This window comes from Glycine max, chromosome 12, assembly GCF_000004515.6.
Source record: "Glycine max cultivar Williams 82 chromosome 12, Glycine_max_v4.0, whole genome shotgun sequence".
NCBI lineage: Eukaryota > Viridiplantae > Streptophyta > Magnoliopsida > Fabales > Fabaceae > Glycine > Glycine max.
In genome coordinates this window covers 36,355,310-36,371,861 of record NC_038248.2, presented here as the reverse complement: position 1 = coordinate 36,371,861, position 16,552 = coordinate 36,355,310, and the positions used below count along the sequence as shown (strand labels likewise).

At 35.3% G+C, this 16,552-nt stretch overlaps 2 protein-coding genes and 2 pseudogenes across 2 annotated transcripts; 2 read left to right on the top strand and 2 right to left on the bottom strand.

Moving 5' to 3' along the window:
• The first annotated feature begins 1,397 nt into the window (after positions 1-1,397).
• LOC100785090 (receptor-like kinase TMK3) lies at positions 1,398-5,454 on the top strand. The gene is made up of 3 exons (XM_006592711.3): positions 1,398-1,629; positions 1,828-4,205; positions 4,585-5,454. Exons 1-3 carry the CDS (start codon positions 1,616-1,618, stop codon positions 5,094-5,096), a joined length of 2,904 nt encoding a protein of 967 aa, XP_006592774.1. The 5' UTR covers positions 1,398-1,615; the 3' UTR covers positions 5,097-5,454.
• Positions 5,455-10,461: 5,007 nt separating this feature from the next.
• LOC100784568 (pentatricopeptide repeat-containing protein At1g05750, chloroplastic-like) lies at positions 10,462-12,183 on the top strand (annotated as a pseudogene).
• A 131-nt stretch (positions 12,184-12,314) lies between these two features.
• On the bottom strand, positions 12,315-13,289 carry LOC100819483 (pentatricopeptide repeat-containing protein At1g03540-like; annotated as a pseudogene).
• A 634-nt stretch (positions 13,290-13,923) lies between these two features.
• Positions 13,924-15,351, bottom strand: LOC102662349 (protein CLAVATA 3). The gene is made up of 3 exons (XM_006592710.2): positions 15,117-15,351; positions 14,902-14,969; positions 13,924-14,695 (listed from the first exon to the last, which is right to left on the bottom strand). The coding sequence occupies exons 1-3, from the start codon at positions 15,190-15,192 to the stop codon at positions 14,522-14,524; spliced, it is 318 nt and encodes a 105-aa protein (XP_006592773.1). The 5' UTR covers positions 15,193-15,351; the 3' UTR covers positions 13,924-14,521.
• Between the last annotated feature and the right edge of the window lie 1,201 nt (positions 15,352-16,552).

The following is a 16,552-nucleotide window of genomic DNA, read 5'->3' as shown; positions in this document are numbered from 1 at the left end:
GATTCCTCACAGTACCTTTGCATACAGGGGCGGAAGTATGCTATAGGGTGCCCCCTAACTTCCTCCCATTAACTTTTATTTATAGATGATATTTTAATCTTTAGTTATTTTTATTTAATAGGTCTGATTTTGTACATAATAATATTTAAGTGTTGTGTTTAATTTTAAATATAATGACATTTTCTTTTCTCTTTTAGATAAATAAATATTTTTTATAGTCATTGAACAACACGCACTAAGTATGAGAGAGGAGGTGTGTTCCATCCTTAGATATGGAGGGACCAAGAATTTAAAATGCAACTAAATATTTAAAAAGTTGTTTATTTTTAAAAGGAAATTTGAAAAATTACTGTAGATGGTAAATGATTTTCATCGTACATAAGAGAGATGGTTTTACATATCATTACTGTAATTAATGTTTTAAAATATATACACATATTTTGTATTACATTTTTAACTCCTTTTCTTGTCACTATCTCACAAAAAGTAAACCATTATCCGTATTCTTTTTTCTTTTCTCTCGATTTAATATACAAAAGATTTAATTGTGAAATTTTATGAATACTGAAAAAATATAATTTTATTAAAGAAGTTCTAAAACAAATGTGGAAAAGACCAGGATATGCTTCAATAAAAGCAGTAGTTTCTAGTTTCTACCTACCAAGAGAAATAAAAAAAAAAAAAAGGCAAGTAGCCTCCAAAACAGTGAAAATTCTTCAACAAATTGAGTGATTTTACTTAAAAGAAAAATTATTGCAAAGAAAATCAAATAGTGGTATTTGAGCAATTATTTACGGACCGACATTAGCGGAGAACTTCCTAAATTGACCCGCCACCATCAAAGCCTACACACATTCTAACGAACTTTCCTTAACAGAGGGACCTACTGTTTGTTTTTGGCTTTGCCACCACAGTCTACAGTTGCAACAACATTAATGTTGTTCATGAGTTATAGCTCGAGTTGAATTTTAGGATTCATAGAACTAATATGATTTCTTTTTTAACCCACTCTTCTGAGTAAGAATCTTTTCCATAATCAAAATTATCCATAAAAGAAAGAAAGACAAGCACATTGTATGAGACTCACATAAATAACTAATAGGACCCAAATGCATTGCAAATGTCTTTCTCTCTTCCAAATGGAGAGAGTCCAACCCCACTCTTGAGTAAGAAATTATTCCTACATTAACGTGCCTATGATTTAGGTGCCTATAATAGAAAACTGCCAATGCCTCTAACAAAAATATCTCAAACAAGATCCCCCTTGGTCCACATAATTCCTACATGGAACACTGTCATCCACTTGCTAGTTGTTAATCACAACAAATGGGACAAAATGATTGTTAACTTATTTCTTTGTTTCTTCCTTTTACCATGCGTCCCAATTTTTTTAATAGAAATAGAAATCACAGCCAACCAATGGTAAGAGGCAAAAAGGAAAATGTGAATCTTTGTTTCGCGTTCCTTCCTTCGTAAAATGTGAAAAAAGTTGAAGAAACTCCACACTCCACACTCCACATTCCCCTACCTGTCCTTTTCTCAATTTTGGGAACTTTAATTTTCCCTCTCTCAGTCTGAGACATTCAACATTTTCTCAATAAAAAGCTCTTTGTTTATGCGTGTTTCCTGGTAAGAGTAACTACTAAGCACTCACTTTCATACTCATGTTATGTTCTAATAGTAGTAACTTCTAAGCTTCTCATTAATCATTTTTCCGAGTTTTGTGGTTAGTGGCCACTCTCTCATTTTGGTGTCTGATTAATATTTGGGGTTCTGAGTTTACTGAGAAAGTTCTTATCTTGATGATACTGTCTTTTGTTTTCCCAGGCAAACCATGGAAGGCGTTCAGTTAGAAAAAGTAGTCTTCTTGTTATGTTTTGGTCTAATAATTACAATGAGTTATGGGGCTACAAACCCAAATGATGTCAAAGTTTTGAATGATTTCAGAAAAGGGTTGGAGAATCCAGAGCTTTTGAAGTGGCCAGAGGAGGGAGATGATCCCTGTGGTCCTCCTTTATGGCCTTTTGTGTACTGTTCTGGAGATAGAGTAACTCAGATTCAGGCTAAGGATCTTGGTCTTAGAGGGACATTGCCTCACAACTTTAACCAACTCTCAGAACTCTTCAATTTGGGTCTCCAACGCAACAACCTTAGTGGGATGTTGCCTACTTTTAGTGGATTATCCAAATTGAAATATGCTTTCTTGGATTATAATGCATTTGATGCAATCCCGGCTGATTTCTTTGATGGACTTAGCAGTCTTATGGTCTTGACATTGGAAAAAAATCCACTGAATGTAAGTAGTGGCTGGTCGTTTCCCATGGATTTAGAAAAATCAGTTCAATTAACGAATCTTTCTTTGGCGTTTTGTAATTTGGTTGGACCGTTGCCGGATTTTCTGGGCAGGTTGCCATCCCTCACACAACTGAGCCTTTCAGGCAACAAACTGACTGGTGCCATTCCTGCTACTTTTGCTCAATCTTCAATCCAGGATTTGTGGTTAAATAATCAAGAAGGTGGAGGGTTGAGTGGTCCTATTGATGTTATTGCTTCAATGATTTTACTTAGACATGTTTTGCTACATGGAAACCAGTTCACTGGGCCAATTCCTCAGAATATTGGAAATCTTACTTCCTTGCAGGAACTCAATCTCAATAGTAATCAACTTGTTGGCTTGATTCCAGAGTCCCTAGCACATATGGAACTTGAGATCCTAGTGTTAAATAATAACATGCTAATGGGTCCAATACCAGAATTTAAGGCTGCCAATGTTTCTTATGATAACAACTTATTTTGTCAACCGGAGCCTGGGCTTGAATGTTCCCCTCAAGTTGCTGCACTACTGGATTTTCTGGACAAGCTGAATTACCCTTCATTTCTCATATCTGATTGGGTTGGTGATGAACCATGCACACGCAGCACAGGGTCATGGTTTGGATTGAGCTGCAATTCCAACTCAGAGGTATCTGTTATCAATCTACCTAGACACAAGCTAAATGGTACTCTAAGTCCTTCACTTGCTAAGTTAGATTCACTCCTTGAAATTAGGCTTGCAGGAAACAATATAACCGGTTCAGTTCCCGGTAATTTTACCGACTTAAAATCTTTAAGGTTGTTGGACTTAAGTGATAACAACCTTGAGCCTCCATTACCAAAATTTCATAATGACCCGAAGGTTGTCACTGTGGGTAACCCTCTTCTTCCTAACCAAACTGGAGGAAGTCCTAGTCCTATGCCTATTAACAACCCACCTTCACCACAGAATCCATCACATCCTCCATCCTCTCATGAGTCACCTGTTCCAGATCAGAGTTCAAGATCAAATCAATCCAAACCAAATGACTTGAAAATATTCAAAGCAGTAGGAATTGTGGCTGGAGTTGCTGTGTTTGCAGTTGTAGCTCTTTTGGTTGTTTATCCCTTCTTATGTTGCAGGAAGAACAAAAAAGCCTCCTTGGATGCTCCAAGTTCCATCATGGTTCACCCACGCGATCCATCTGATTCGGATAACATGGTTAAAATTACGGTTTCAAACGCCACTGGAAGTTTGTCAACAAAGACTGGGACAAGTTCTCAGAGTAACATTAGTGGTGAAACTCAAAACTCTCACATAATTGAGGATGGAAACCTTGTCATTTCTATACAAGTACTACGCAAGGTTACCAATGATTTTGCTTCAGAAAATGAACTAGGCCGTGGAGGGTTTGGGACTGTTTACAAGGGAGAACTAGAAGATGGGACAAAAATAGCAGTGAAGAGAATGGAGCATGGGGTTATTAGCAGTAAGGCATTGGAGGAGTTTCAAGCTGAAATAGCTGTTCTTTCCAAGGTCCGGCACCGGCATCTGGTATCCTTGTTGGGGTATTCCATTGATGGCAATGAAAGACTTTTGGTTTATGAATATATGTCTCTTGGAGCTCTAAGCCAGCATCTTTTTCATTGGAAAAGCTTGAAGTTGGAGCCTTTGTCTTGGTCACAGAGGCTTGCAATAGCACTAGATGTTGCTAGAGGGATGGAGTACCTTCACAGTCTTGCCCGTCAGACCTTTATTCATCGAGATCTTAAATCTTCTAATATCTTATTGGGTGATGATTTTCGGGCTAAAATTTCAGACTTTGGTTTGGTGAAGCATGCCCCAGATAGTGAGAAGTCTGTAGCAACCAAGCTTGCTGGGACATTTGGATACCTTGCCCCTGAATATGCAGGTATGGCTTGCTTAAAATCACCTCTTCTGACCATGATGCAATTGTAGAAAATGAGCATTATCTACATAATGGTATCATTATACTCTCTATATGTCATGCATGTAGTTTCTGTTAATTTATATTTAGTTATGTTATTCTTACAATGAAAACATCTTAGTAGCGTGCAAAAGGTTTCTCTTTCTGTGTTTGTATTTTAACAAGAAAATGATATCTAATTACATGTCTTAAATGTTTCAACATCTGTAAGCAATACGATCCTTGTATCCCTTATCTAATAGTGGAGTTCAGACCATAGGAAATATATGATGTCTTATCATCTTAGTATTCTCAGTTTGATGCGCCTAGCTTTGCATACTAATTAAGTTTCCGTGTGTTTCAGTGATGGGGAAAATCACCACAAAAGTTGATGTGTTCAGCTACGGTGTGGTGTTGATGGAACTTCTGACTGGACTTGTGGCACTTGACGAGAGTCGGCCAGAGGAAAGCCGGTACTTGGCCGAATGGTTTTGGCGAATTAAATCAAGCAAGGAGAAGCTTATGGCTGCTATTGATCCAGTTCTGGAAGCATCTGAAGAAACTTTTGAGAGCATAACCATTGTAGCTGAACTTGCTGGACACTGTACTGCAAGGGAAGCACATCATAGGCCAGATATGGGTCATGCAGTCAATGTCTTGGCAGCATTAGTGGAAAAATGGAAACCAGTTGATGATGAATTAGATTGCTACTCTGGCATTGACTACACAAGACCACTTCCTCAAATGTTGAAGATTTGGAAGGAAGCAGAAAGTGGAGAGTTTAGCTATGCTTCTTGTCTCGAGAACAGCAGAAGCAGTATTGCAGCCAGGCCTTCTGGTTTTGCAGACTCTTTTACCTCTGCTGATGCAAGATGACTTAGAGGTAACTTTAGTGAAATGTTGCTGTGTCCTTTTAAAATTTACTTGGATTCAAGTCTGTGTCTGCAGCCAAGAGGAAAAAATTTTATGTATTTGCTCTTTGTACTGATTTTGGACACTAAAATACTTCAAAATACCATACAAAGATGTAGATAAATTTAATTTCTTTTTCTCTTTATGTGGCCCTGTAATGAGTCTGCGTGACAAGTTATATTCATCTATGTTATCCTATCCATGTTGTCATAGGAGGTTTGATTATTTTGCTAATGCTTAGCAATATATTTTTATCTATCCGAAGAGTTGCCTATTATTTTCTACCTGGATGGATAAATTAAATATGGTGACACATTTGGCTTTTTGGTACCCAAGTCTTAGAAGCATCTGAAGTGCTTTTTGTTCTAATTGAATCTTCCCGAGAACTACTGGAATATCATGCTACTTGATTTGTATTACCCCAAACTTCCATAATTTTACGATACTTTCCCATCTTCAACAAAACTTTATGGCATTTCACGGGAAGAGATTGGAACTAAGATTATTGATCATGTGGGTATCTACATGGAATTTGAATTGTACGCAGATACTATAGAAATAAATATGTCAAATTTGGAAATAGGCTTAAAAGGCCCAAGAAGAAATGAAAGAAAAATATCTTTCTCCTTATTTGGAGTATTAAAAGAAGACAATGAAACAGGACTTTATTATTTTATTTGAATATTAAATTATTAACAAATAACGACTATAGTTTTGTTTCCTTAAAGTATACTCTAATTTTAAAAAATAAAAAATGTTTTCTAAGGAGCATATAGAAAATTTTATCGTCTTCTCATTTATTTTAAAACTCCTAAACAATGTGATTATTTTCTTCTCCTTAGTACGATCATCCAGACGAACCAGACATAGTTTTGCTTTTAGATAAATTCGCTGGGAACAAAAACGTAAAGCATAAAAGCGAGAAGAAATGGAAAGATCAATAAGAATGAACACAAAAAAAATGATATCGAAAGATTAGACCTCTACAACCTGGATTCCTTTAATGATAATTTTTCTTAAAATTAGCAAGTATTTCAATCTATAACAATTTATAATGCATTAGTTAACTGAAGAAAGGAGACAGAGGGGGGAGGGGGGAGGGGGGAAGGTTGAATAGAAATTGCAAAAACGTGAATGAAGTTACATTTTAATCACGTGGGAGAAGAAGAAAAAACTTTGAGATTGAGATGAACTATAAAAAATATAATAATCTTAAAAATGTGATTGTATTTCCTTTATATCATTATAAATAATAATTCATATAATAATCATTAAAATGTGATTATATTTCCTTTACAATTTTCCCCATATTTTTCTATTTATGTTATTCATTATTATTTGTGACTATTTTCTTTGTTCATTTTTATCTCTTCTTCCCTTCTTTGTTTTTTGCAAAATCTATTTTTTACTTCTCAATAATAAATACACATCACTAGGAGAGTGAAAAAAATCCTTTTTATTTATACATAGTCATTTGCTTGCACCTCTCTTAACTTCATTCAAGTAAAGAAGGTGAGATAACATTTTGTTCTTTTCACCTTAATGCTAGAAAAATAAAATGAGAAAAGGATCATCTTATTTTTCGAAAGAGGATAATAAATAATAGTGAACACAAGCATTACTTGTATATTATTTCACATTTACACCATGTATAATTAATCTCAAATTATTTCTTAAGCACCCATGTTCTAGCTGAAGTGCTGATATACTGGAAGAATTATTCGAAAAATAATGCAAACGAAAACATTCCTTTTCAGAATTGCTGGTTCTGTTTTCCTAATTTATCCCAACAAAGATATATAGAAGCGTAATCCCAGAGAGGGGATTTTGATTTGCGAGAAGAATGTTCCTTCCTGCGTGCAAGGCTACACCAACTCTGCCTCCTAACCCTCCAAATTCACTTCCAAATCAAACTCATTCCACTTTTTCTACTACTAGCTCTGTTATTATGTATAAACTTCTGTAACTCTATTATTTATGTATATAAAAAAATTAATCTTACCTCCCTAGCATCCTTGACGGTTAGGACCACCTGCCCTATTTGGCCACCAGCTTCACCAACTTCTTCAACTAAGTGGTCCTCGAAGCATGGAATAGAAATCTTAAATCAACTAATTCAGTTGTGGCCTTCTCTAAGAGGTTGTTGGTGCCTCCCGGAGGATCAACCAGGTGGTACTCCGGTTTTCTTTGAAGGTGCCTCATAGCCTCGCGCCAATGCTCCCGTGCTTTCATCGTCTTGACTAGCACTGACCAGCCTATTCATATTGCTATCAAATGGCACTTAACTCCGAGGCCTTCGAAGTCGGAAAGTTCAATGGAATTGAGAATTTCGAGTTATGGCACTTAATCCAATTTTTCTCTCTTTTATTGCTTTTTTTGTGTTTAAACATTAAGAATTTAACATCTTCTGAGTTTTTATCCCATAGATGCTAAAACTAGTAAATTTATAGTGTTTTTTGGTGGTATAATTTTTGTAGAGATACAACAGAAGACATGGAAAAGAATTGAAAAGTTGAAGAGTCGCACTCAATACGTCAACCTCGCTTAGTGTGTGAGGATCGCTCAGCGTGACAGCTTCGCTTAGTGCCAGAAGTCACATGGGAAGTCAACTGTCATGTGCATGTGCGCTTAGCGCATGGTGCGCGCTTAAGCCAATTGGACTTTTTGTGTTGCGCTCAACACACCATCTTGCTTAGTGCATAATCAATGTTGAAAAACATGATTGTGCTGTGTTTTAAGAGAAAAAAAAAAGGAGGGAACATACATTCATTCATTCTATTGAATTGCAAGGAGCTAGGGCACGGCCAATGGAGAGAGAACCATTCATTTGGAGAATTTCATCTCCATTCTTCTCCATCTTCCTCCATTTTCTTCCACTTCCTTTGTCCATTTTTGTATTTATAAGTCTTTCATTACAATGAAAGGCTAAACCTATCATTGTTGGGAGCTTAGCTACCAAATACTTTTGATGTAATGATTCTAACTATCTATTTAATGTTATTATGATATTATTGTCTCTTTTATGTGCTTAGTATTGTGTTTATGGCTTAATCGCCCATGCTCATGTAGTGTTATAAGGTTTAGGCATTAGAAAGTGTTTAACTTTTAAGAATTGGAAAAAAAAACATCTAGGTAATCCATCCCTAGGGATTGAATGGTGTTATTTAGCCTAAATTATGCATCTTTGTTCATAATGCAATTTGTCTGATTTATCTCTTAAGGGATTAGGAGTGAAATTAGGTATGTTAGGCTTTTTCATGTGAGGAATCATGACTAGAGTATGCAAGTAGATGTAAGTAATAACTGAAATAATATTAAATAGAGAAAATCATTAACGTTGCATCAAGAGTAGTTTTTGTAGGTTGAGCACTTAACATGCTTGTAATTTTGCATCAACTATCACTTCATTGCTCTGAGTGTTTGTTTTCTCACCCAGGCACATGCTAGCTTTGTTGTTTAGTTTATGTCGAATTTACATTTATGCGTCATTATGTTACAAATATTCAATTCAATTCATTAATTACTTAAAATTGGACATATATAAACCCTGAGTACAGTCGAAGTCCATGTGGACTCGATACTTGGTCTTACCGTTTTAAATTACTACTTGAAAAAATTGGTATACTTACTAAGGAGTTAACAAGTTTTTAAGCCTGATAAGATGAAGGCTTTGGATTGGGAGGAGTTGCAAGAGAGAGTTGTGGCAACAACACACTTGTGTTAGGCAGACGAGGTCCTCTATCACGTGATGTAGTTGACGTCTTTGGGGGTATGGAAGAAATTAGAGAGTCAATACATGTCAAAATTGCTGACAAATAAATTGTATCTAAAGAAAAAACTATACGGGCTAAAGATACATAAGGGTTTGAATCTCCAACAACACGTGAATGTCTTCAATCAAATTATCAACGATTTGGTAAGGCTGGAGGTGATGATTGAGGACGAGGGTAAAACATGTATTATGTTGTGTTCTTTGCCTTCTTCTTACGAATATTTGGTGACAACCTTAACGTACGAGAAAGATTCAATCGATCTAGAGGCGATACAAATTGCACTTATGTCTCACTCTCAACAAAGACAAAATGTGATGGGGAGTTCATAAGGCGATGGTCTATATGTCAAGAGGAAACAAAAACGTGAAAGGACACAACTTACAAGGCAAGGGTCAAGGCAAATTGTCAGAGTACAAGTGTGAGGTGAAATCTCACTTAAGGTAAAAATGACAAAGTTGAACACCATATAAGTGAAGAGAAGACTCATAAACCCGATTCTTAAGATTTTTGGTTAAAGTGTAGTATCAAATTCACTTATGTGATTGCTCATGGTTTCATTAGTGTAAATTTTCTCAGTGTTTATCCCTCGATTGCACAACAATTTGTTATAAAAATAATCTTACCCCACTACTAACGATAATATTATATTAAAATGTGACATTTTGCTATTGTAATTTTTCTCTTTTATCTGTTAATTTTCTCTTTTGTCGTGTACCTCCATGAACTCCTTTGTTTCCTTCTTTTTGCATTTCCATCATTGTTCATCTTAGTAACATGACTAGAGAGTCATGACAAGTGGTGCCTCCCAAGACTAAAGATTTCACTGGCAATAGTGTTGGTAATGAGTCTTTGCTTCATTAACTTTGTGAAACACACATGAAATATATTTGGCGAAGAAGTGAATTGAAGGGAAATTTGAGAAGAAAAAAAAACTAGACCTAAAGATAAAAATCAATTCTCCCTTTAAGCAAAAGCTACCTAGAGTAGCTTCCCCACAAAATTGATTGAGACACAATCATATTTATTGGAACATCCAAACATCTTAATCAACCATTTTTATCTCACTTTTTCAATGATTACGCATATTTGATGGTGAAAGATGTGAAACCAAACACACTCATAATTTATATGAGAAGATTAATAAGTATAAAAGTTACTCGATATTTCTTTAGATAGAATTTCTTGTTGATTCCAATAGAATTATGTAGGTTCATTTTATTTATGGACTTAACATAAAGTTTTATTTAAAATAAAGAAAGAGTTTAAAAAATATGAAAAAAATATCTTGTTTGACATTTCTTATTTGCATATATATATTATTTCAAATCTACACATGTATAATTAATCTCAAATTATTTCTTAAGCATCCATGTTCTAGCTTTTATCATCTCGTGAAATTATGTACTATAGCTGAAGCTGAACTATTGATATACTTGAAGAATTTTCTATAAATAATAAAAAAATATATATATTGGAAGAATTATTCAAAAAACAATAATGTAAATAATAATAAAAAAAAAAACATTCAAATACAGAAGCGTAATCCCAGAGAGAGAGGGGATTTTGATTTTGCGAGAAGAATGATCCTTCCTCCGTTCAAGGCTATACCAACTCAACTTCCGCACCCTCCAAAATCTCCTTCACCAAATTCACTTCTAAATCAAACTCATTCCACTTTTTCTACTACTAACTCCAATACCAACCAAAGCCTCTCCCTAAGACACACCACAAAATATACCGACCCCATTGTAGCGTGGACAACGTCCATAGCAGACTATTGCAAAAGTGGTCACTTGGTAAAAGCTGCTTCCAAATTCGTGCAAATGAGAGAAGCTGCCATTGAACCCAATCACATCACTTTCATCACGTTACTCTCTGCTTGTGCTCACTATCCCGCACGCACTAATTTCTCCTTTGGAACTGCCATACATGCACATGTTCGCAAACTGGGCTTGGACATCAACGATGTGTTGATGTCATGGTGGACACTGCACTGATTGACATGTACGCTAAATGCGGTCGTGTGGAGTCCGCTAGGTTGGCATTCGACCAAATGGGTGTCAGAAATTTGGTGTCTTGGAACATGATGATTGATGGGTACATGAGGAATGGGAGATTCGAAGATGCTCTCCAAGTGTTTGATGGAATGCCCGTGAAGAATGCTATTTCTTGGACTGCGCTAATTGGTGGGTTTGTGAAGAAAGATTATCACGAGGAAGCTCTAGAGTGCTTTCGAGAAATGCAGCTTTCTGGTGTGGCACCTGATTATGTGACTGTTATTGCCGTCATTGCGGCGTGTGCCAACTTGGGCACACTCGGTCTTGGCTTGTGGGTGCACCGACTTGTGATGACGCAAGATTTCAGGAACAATGTTAAAGTTTCCAACTCGTTGAGAGACATGTATTCTCGTTGTGGATGCATAGAGCTTGCTCGTCAAGTGTTTGATAGAATGCCCCAGAGAACCTTAGTTTCATGGAACTCGATCATTGTGGATTTTGCTGCTAATGGGCTTGCGGATGAGGCTCTGAATAACTTCAATTCAATGCAGGAGGAAGGGTTCAAACTAGATGGGGTCAGCTACACAGGTGCTCTAATGGCATGTAGTCATGCTGGACTTATTGATGAGGGACTTGGAATCTTTGAAAACATGAAGAGTTCGTAGAATTTTGCCAAGAATCGAGCATTATGGTTGTCTTGTGGATCTCTATAGTAGAGCAGGGAGGTTAGAGGAGGCATTGAATGTGTTGAAGAATATGCCCATGAAGCCAAATGAAGTGATTTTGGGTTCATTGCTCGCAGCTTGTAGGACTCAAGGGAACATTAGTTTGGCTGAAAACGTGATGAATTATCTTATTGAATTGGACCCTGGGGGAGATTCCAATTATGTGCTTCTTTCTAACATGTATGCAGCCGTTGGAAAGTGGGATGGTGCAAACAAGGTTAGGAGGAGAATGAAGAAGCGTGGTATACAAAAGAAACCAGGCTTTAGTTCCATTGAGATTGACTCCAGCATTCACAAATTTGTTTCTGGTGATAAATCACATGAGGAAAAAGACCATATTTACGCAGCATTGGAGCTTATGTCCTTTGAGCTGCAAATATGTGGCTATATTCCAGATTTCTCCGGAAAAGAATCTTATGAGGATGATTAAATTTTGTAATTGAGTTGCAAACTCACAGTTAGGTAATAGACCTATTAATTCAGTTCAAAAAAGCAATTAATGCAAATGTACTCTTTCTGCAAGCACACCAATCTACAAACGTACTATTTTTTATAACTATATATACCAGTCTAAATTGCTTATCATTAACTGGGAAATAAATTTGAAAGACACGATCAAAATTGGTTATATAATAATGAATATAAGGTTAAAACTATGGCCACGCAAGATACATGAACATGCTTATCCTTTAAGTTGTACGCTTTCTCTCGTTAGCAAATGCCACGTACAATAAACTCAAACCGACGATGCAAAACGCAATTCCCTTCCATAAACCCTCTCTACTACTCTCTCAGTCACCTCAAGCTTCCCATGAGTTTTACATGCTCCCTACAAGGCACCCCACAAAGGCTTCATCAGGTTTAACCTCCATTCTCAAAATTAACTTCTCTGCTTCCTCCACCTGTTCGACCCTCCCCAACATATCCACCATGCACGTGTAATGTTGCAACCCAGGTTTCACCCCAAACCTCACCTCCATCATCTCAAAATATTCCCTCCCTTTATCTATAAACCCCCATGACTACATGCACTCAAAACTGCCGTAAAAGTCACACCATCTGGCCTCCCCTGCCTCCACCATTCTATCAAACACCTCCCCACACTTTCCATGCATTCCATAACCCGCCATCATAGTTGAAAACGCAATCTCATTCCTTTTCCACATTCTATCAAACACCTTGCGTGCACATACCAAATGTCCGCCCTTACCATACATGTTCATCAAAGCATTCGAATTTGCCAAATCTAAGCCAAACCCATTAACCAAAACTGCTCCATGGACTTGTTGCCCGAGCCGCAGAGCCGATAAGCCAGCACAAGATTTGAGCACCACGGGTAAGGTGTGACGATCAAAGGGTTTATGAGCAAGCACCATTTGGCGAAAGATGGAGAGGGATTGGGAGAAAAGATTGAGAGAAGAAAATAAGCTCTGATGAGAGAGTTGAAGAGGAAAGTGGGCTGGCGAATGGTGAAGGAGAAGAGGATATTGGCTTCGTGCAATTGGGCACAGCAAGCGTAGGAAGACCCAAGCTTGCTTCGAATGAAGTCATTGTGTGAAATGCCTAAGGTGATGGTAAGTGCGTGGTTTCGTTTTAGATTGAGAAAGAACAGGCGTCGAGAAGTGTAGCGTAGAAAGGCACGAGTTGGTGAGGTTTAGCCATCATCATCTTAACAAATCATATGCACAACAGCGACTCTTTTCGACTTTATGAAAGGGAGATAGAAAAAAAATGATCTTATAAACAAATATTGTATGAGTAAGAGTAATAGTATTTTTTTCATTTATCCATATATTGAATGAATAATATAATTTGTATATATATATATATATATATTATTTTTCTTTACTTTTTTATTGATCATAAATTTTATTGTATTTGTATATTTTTAATGTTATATATCATGAGTGATCATGTAACATTCTTTTTTTATGTGGTAAAAGATTATGTTTATTGTGTATTATTATAATTTTCACTTGTCTTTCATTTTCATGAATATATACATATGTATGTATATATACCTTTGTTAATACGGGCAGAGAATATTTTACCAGATTTGGTTTTGCTCCCATTATTTGGTTTGTTCAATTTGTTATGTTGGGTTGGATATTTGGATACTTTTTGAAAGTGGAAATGATTCGCTTGCGTCACCTTAGTGACATTGCTGTCATATCTAGCTGACCCGCGTCAGAATAGCATAGATAACATAACAGATATGAATAGAAGCTCTAGGTTAGTTATCTGCATATACATACTTTTGTAGTATTCGGGTGAAAGGAGCAGAACACATCATGTCACTGTTTTTCCCGTCCAATCCATGAATGAGCTGTGCACATAATCTTTTACCACATAGAAAAAGAATGTTACATGATCACTCATGATATATAACATTAAAAATATACAAATACAATAAAATTTACGATATAATAAAAAAATAAAGAAAAATAATAAAATATTTAAGTATTATTACTTAAAAAAAATAATCTGTCAAATAAGACTTGCTTCTTCCTTTTCTTTCCTTTTCCATATTTCACTGGTTTTAAATTAGTTAACTTAATTTAAATTTGCCTTTGCATAACGACATTTCATTCCAGCCTTAAAAAACTGCATGCATTAAATACTGCTTAATTAACATAAAATTAGCACAGAAACTAGATGATGCCATCTATTCTACTACAAGTAAAAACTAAAGCACTAATTAACTTCAACACCCATAAACATACACCTGAAAAAGGGGTGGAAATACTAAGAAGAAAAAAGAGAGAGGAAAATAGGTAAAACAAGAGATGAAAAGGAAGATGAGTGTATGTTTATATTTATGCCATAAGCTGGTAGATGTTCACACTGATAACTAATACTAGGCCAAGAGCACAAAGAAGGTTCCATCGGTGAGTTTAAGGGGTTTGAGGCTTTTTGGGGTTGACACCATTATGATGCAGCGGATCTGGACCAGAAGGAACCTTCCTTAACTCCCAATTCAGTGGCTTTTCACCATACTTGTTGCTTGATGATCCTTGCAGACTAGCCTTCAGAGCACTAGTTTTCTTATCCTTCAAAACAGACAGCACCTGCATATATACACCACAAGATAAAGTTATAGAAATTTACCCCAGAAACTATGTACCAAAAAAGATCTTTCTCACGTTACGATCATACAAAAATCACGTGAAAAAAAGAGAGAGAAATTAACCCCTTTGAAGTTTAAACCCCACACATACACACACACACATATATATATATATATATATATATAGAGAGAGAGAGAGAGTCAGACCTTCCTGTTTGGAATGTCCCTTAGATCAGCTGCATTAGCACCAAAGCATTCATACGCAGAACCGCAACCTGCAACCAGTGAACAAAAATTATAAGAATGCTATAACACATACTCTAGCAACAAAAATATGAATAAAACAATACACAATCTTATATTCCAATATTTGTCACTCAAATAACTATGGTAATAACAAGAAAAAAAGAACATTGACAAACCAGAAGGCTCCCTCATCAGAAGCAAGCACAAAAGCATAAGTAAAACCACAGTGGTAAAGATAAACTTTGACGCCATTGGAAAAAAAGTCTCAAGAGAATCAAGGTAGGTGGTAGGGGTGGAAGTTGCAAGGAGAGCAAGGTGGTGAACAAGTAATGTTGTGTGGTGAAGATCATAGGGTAATACACGTATTTATAGTGGTATGATTCAAGGATTTGAATGATGGCTCATGCAGCCATTTTAAAAAGAAATGATTAAAGAAAATAATGCGGAAGATTTAATTATTGCAAAACACATTTGATGCCACTGCTCCCTCTGTGACAGCGCCGTCTTGTGTGGGTGTCGAGCCACCTGAAAATCACCTGGCAGCTGGTGCCAACGCAAAAATGTCCATCTAGTGTGTATATGATGCCAAAATAATCTGAAAAGGATCTTCTTTCTATTTTGATTCTTCAGGAAAAATTAGAATATAGAAGTGAACGTAGAATATTTTTTATACTTCAGGAAAAATTTTGATTGCTTTTTAACTGATTTTTGTTTTTGTTTTCTATAGTGTAAGATTTCTTTCTGTTTATATATAAAAAATAATTTATTTAATTTGAAAATTTTGTATTTGACTCCTTTTATATATAAAATTCTCTTATCTTGAACCAAAGACATTTATGTAACACAACATGATTAATTTTTTACAGGATAAGTTGAGAGATACCATGACAGACAAAAACCTTTATCTTTATGTTTGAGATCAATTTACCTTCTTTTACTAAATTGAAATTTAATTTTTAAAACAATTGTTGGTAATTTAAAATAATTTTGTATCAAAATTTAAATTAATTTTTGCAAATTCAAATTATAATTTTTATATTAAAATTATTTATTTATTATTAATTTTAATTACAATATCATTTATATATTAAAATAATATATTTATGATGAATTTCAATTAAGTAAAATAAATTTTACTCATGTATAATAAATAGAAAAAATACTAGTTGATTTTAAATTTTAAAAATTTCTCTTTTTTCATTTAAAGAAACAAAACACTTTCAGAGAAAAAATAAAATAAAAAAGTGGGATGGTATAATAAGTAAAAGTAAATACTATATATGCATTGAGAAAATTTATATTGCTATTCAATCGATCATTCTTTTAGCCAACCGTGTTATAATAAAATGAATTAGATAAAAGAAGTGTATAAAAAATAAAATTAATAAATAATATTGCTGAAATAAAAAGTAGTAGAAGGAGAGATACTCCTAATATATACTACCAAACATGATGCTAAAAATTAACATGTTGGAACTTTTAGCTAAAATCCTCTGATCCTAACTAGAGGCTTACTGCACATGTCTTCTACCCGATTTTAAGCGTCACAAGATCAATTTCATCTTTAAAATAAATCATTAGAATAAACCGTCAATCTTATATTTAAAGTATT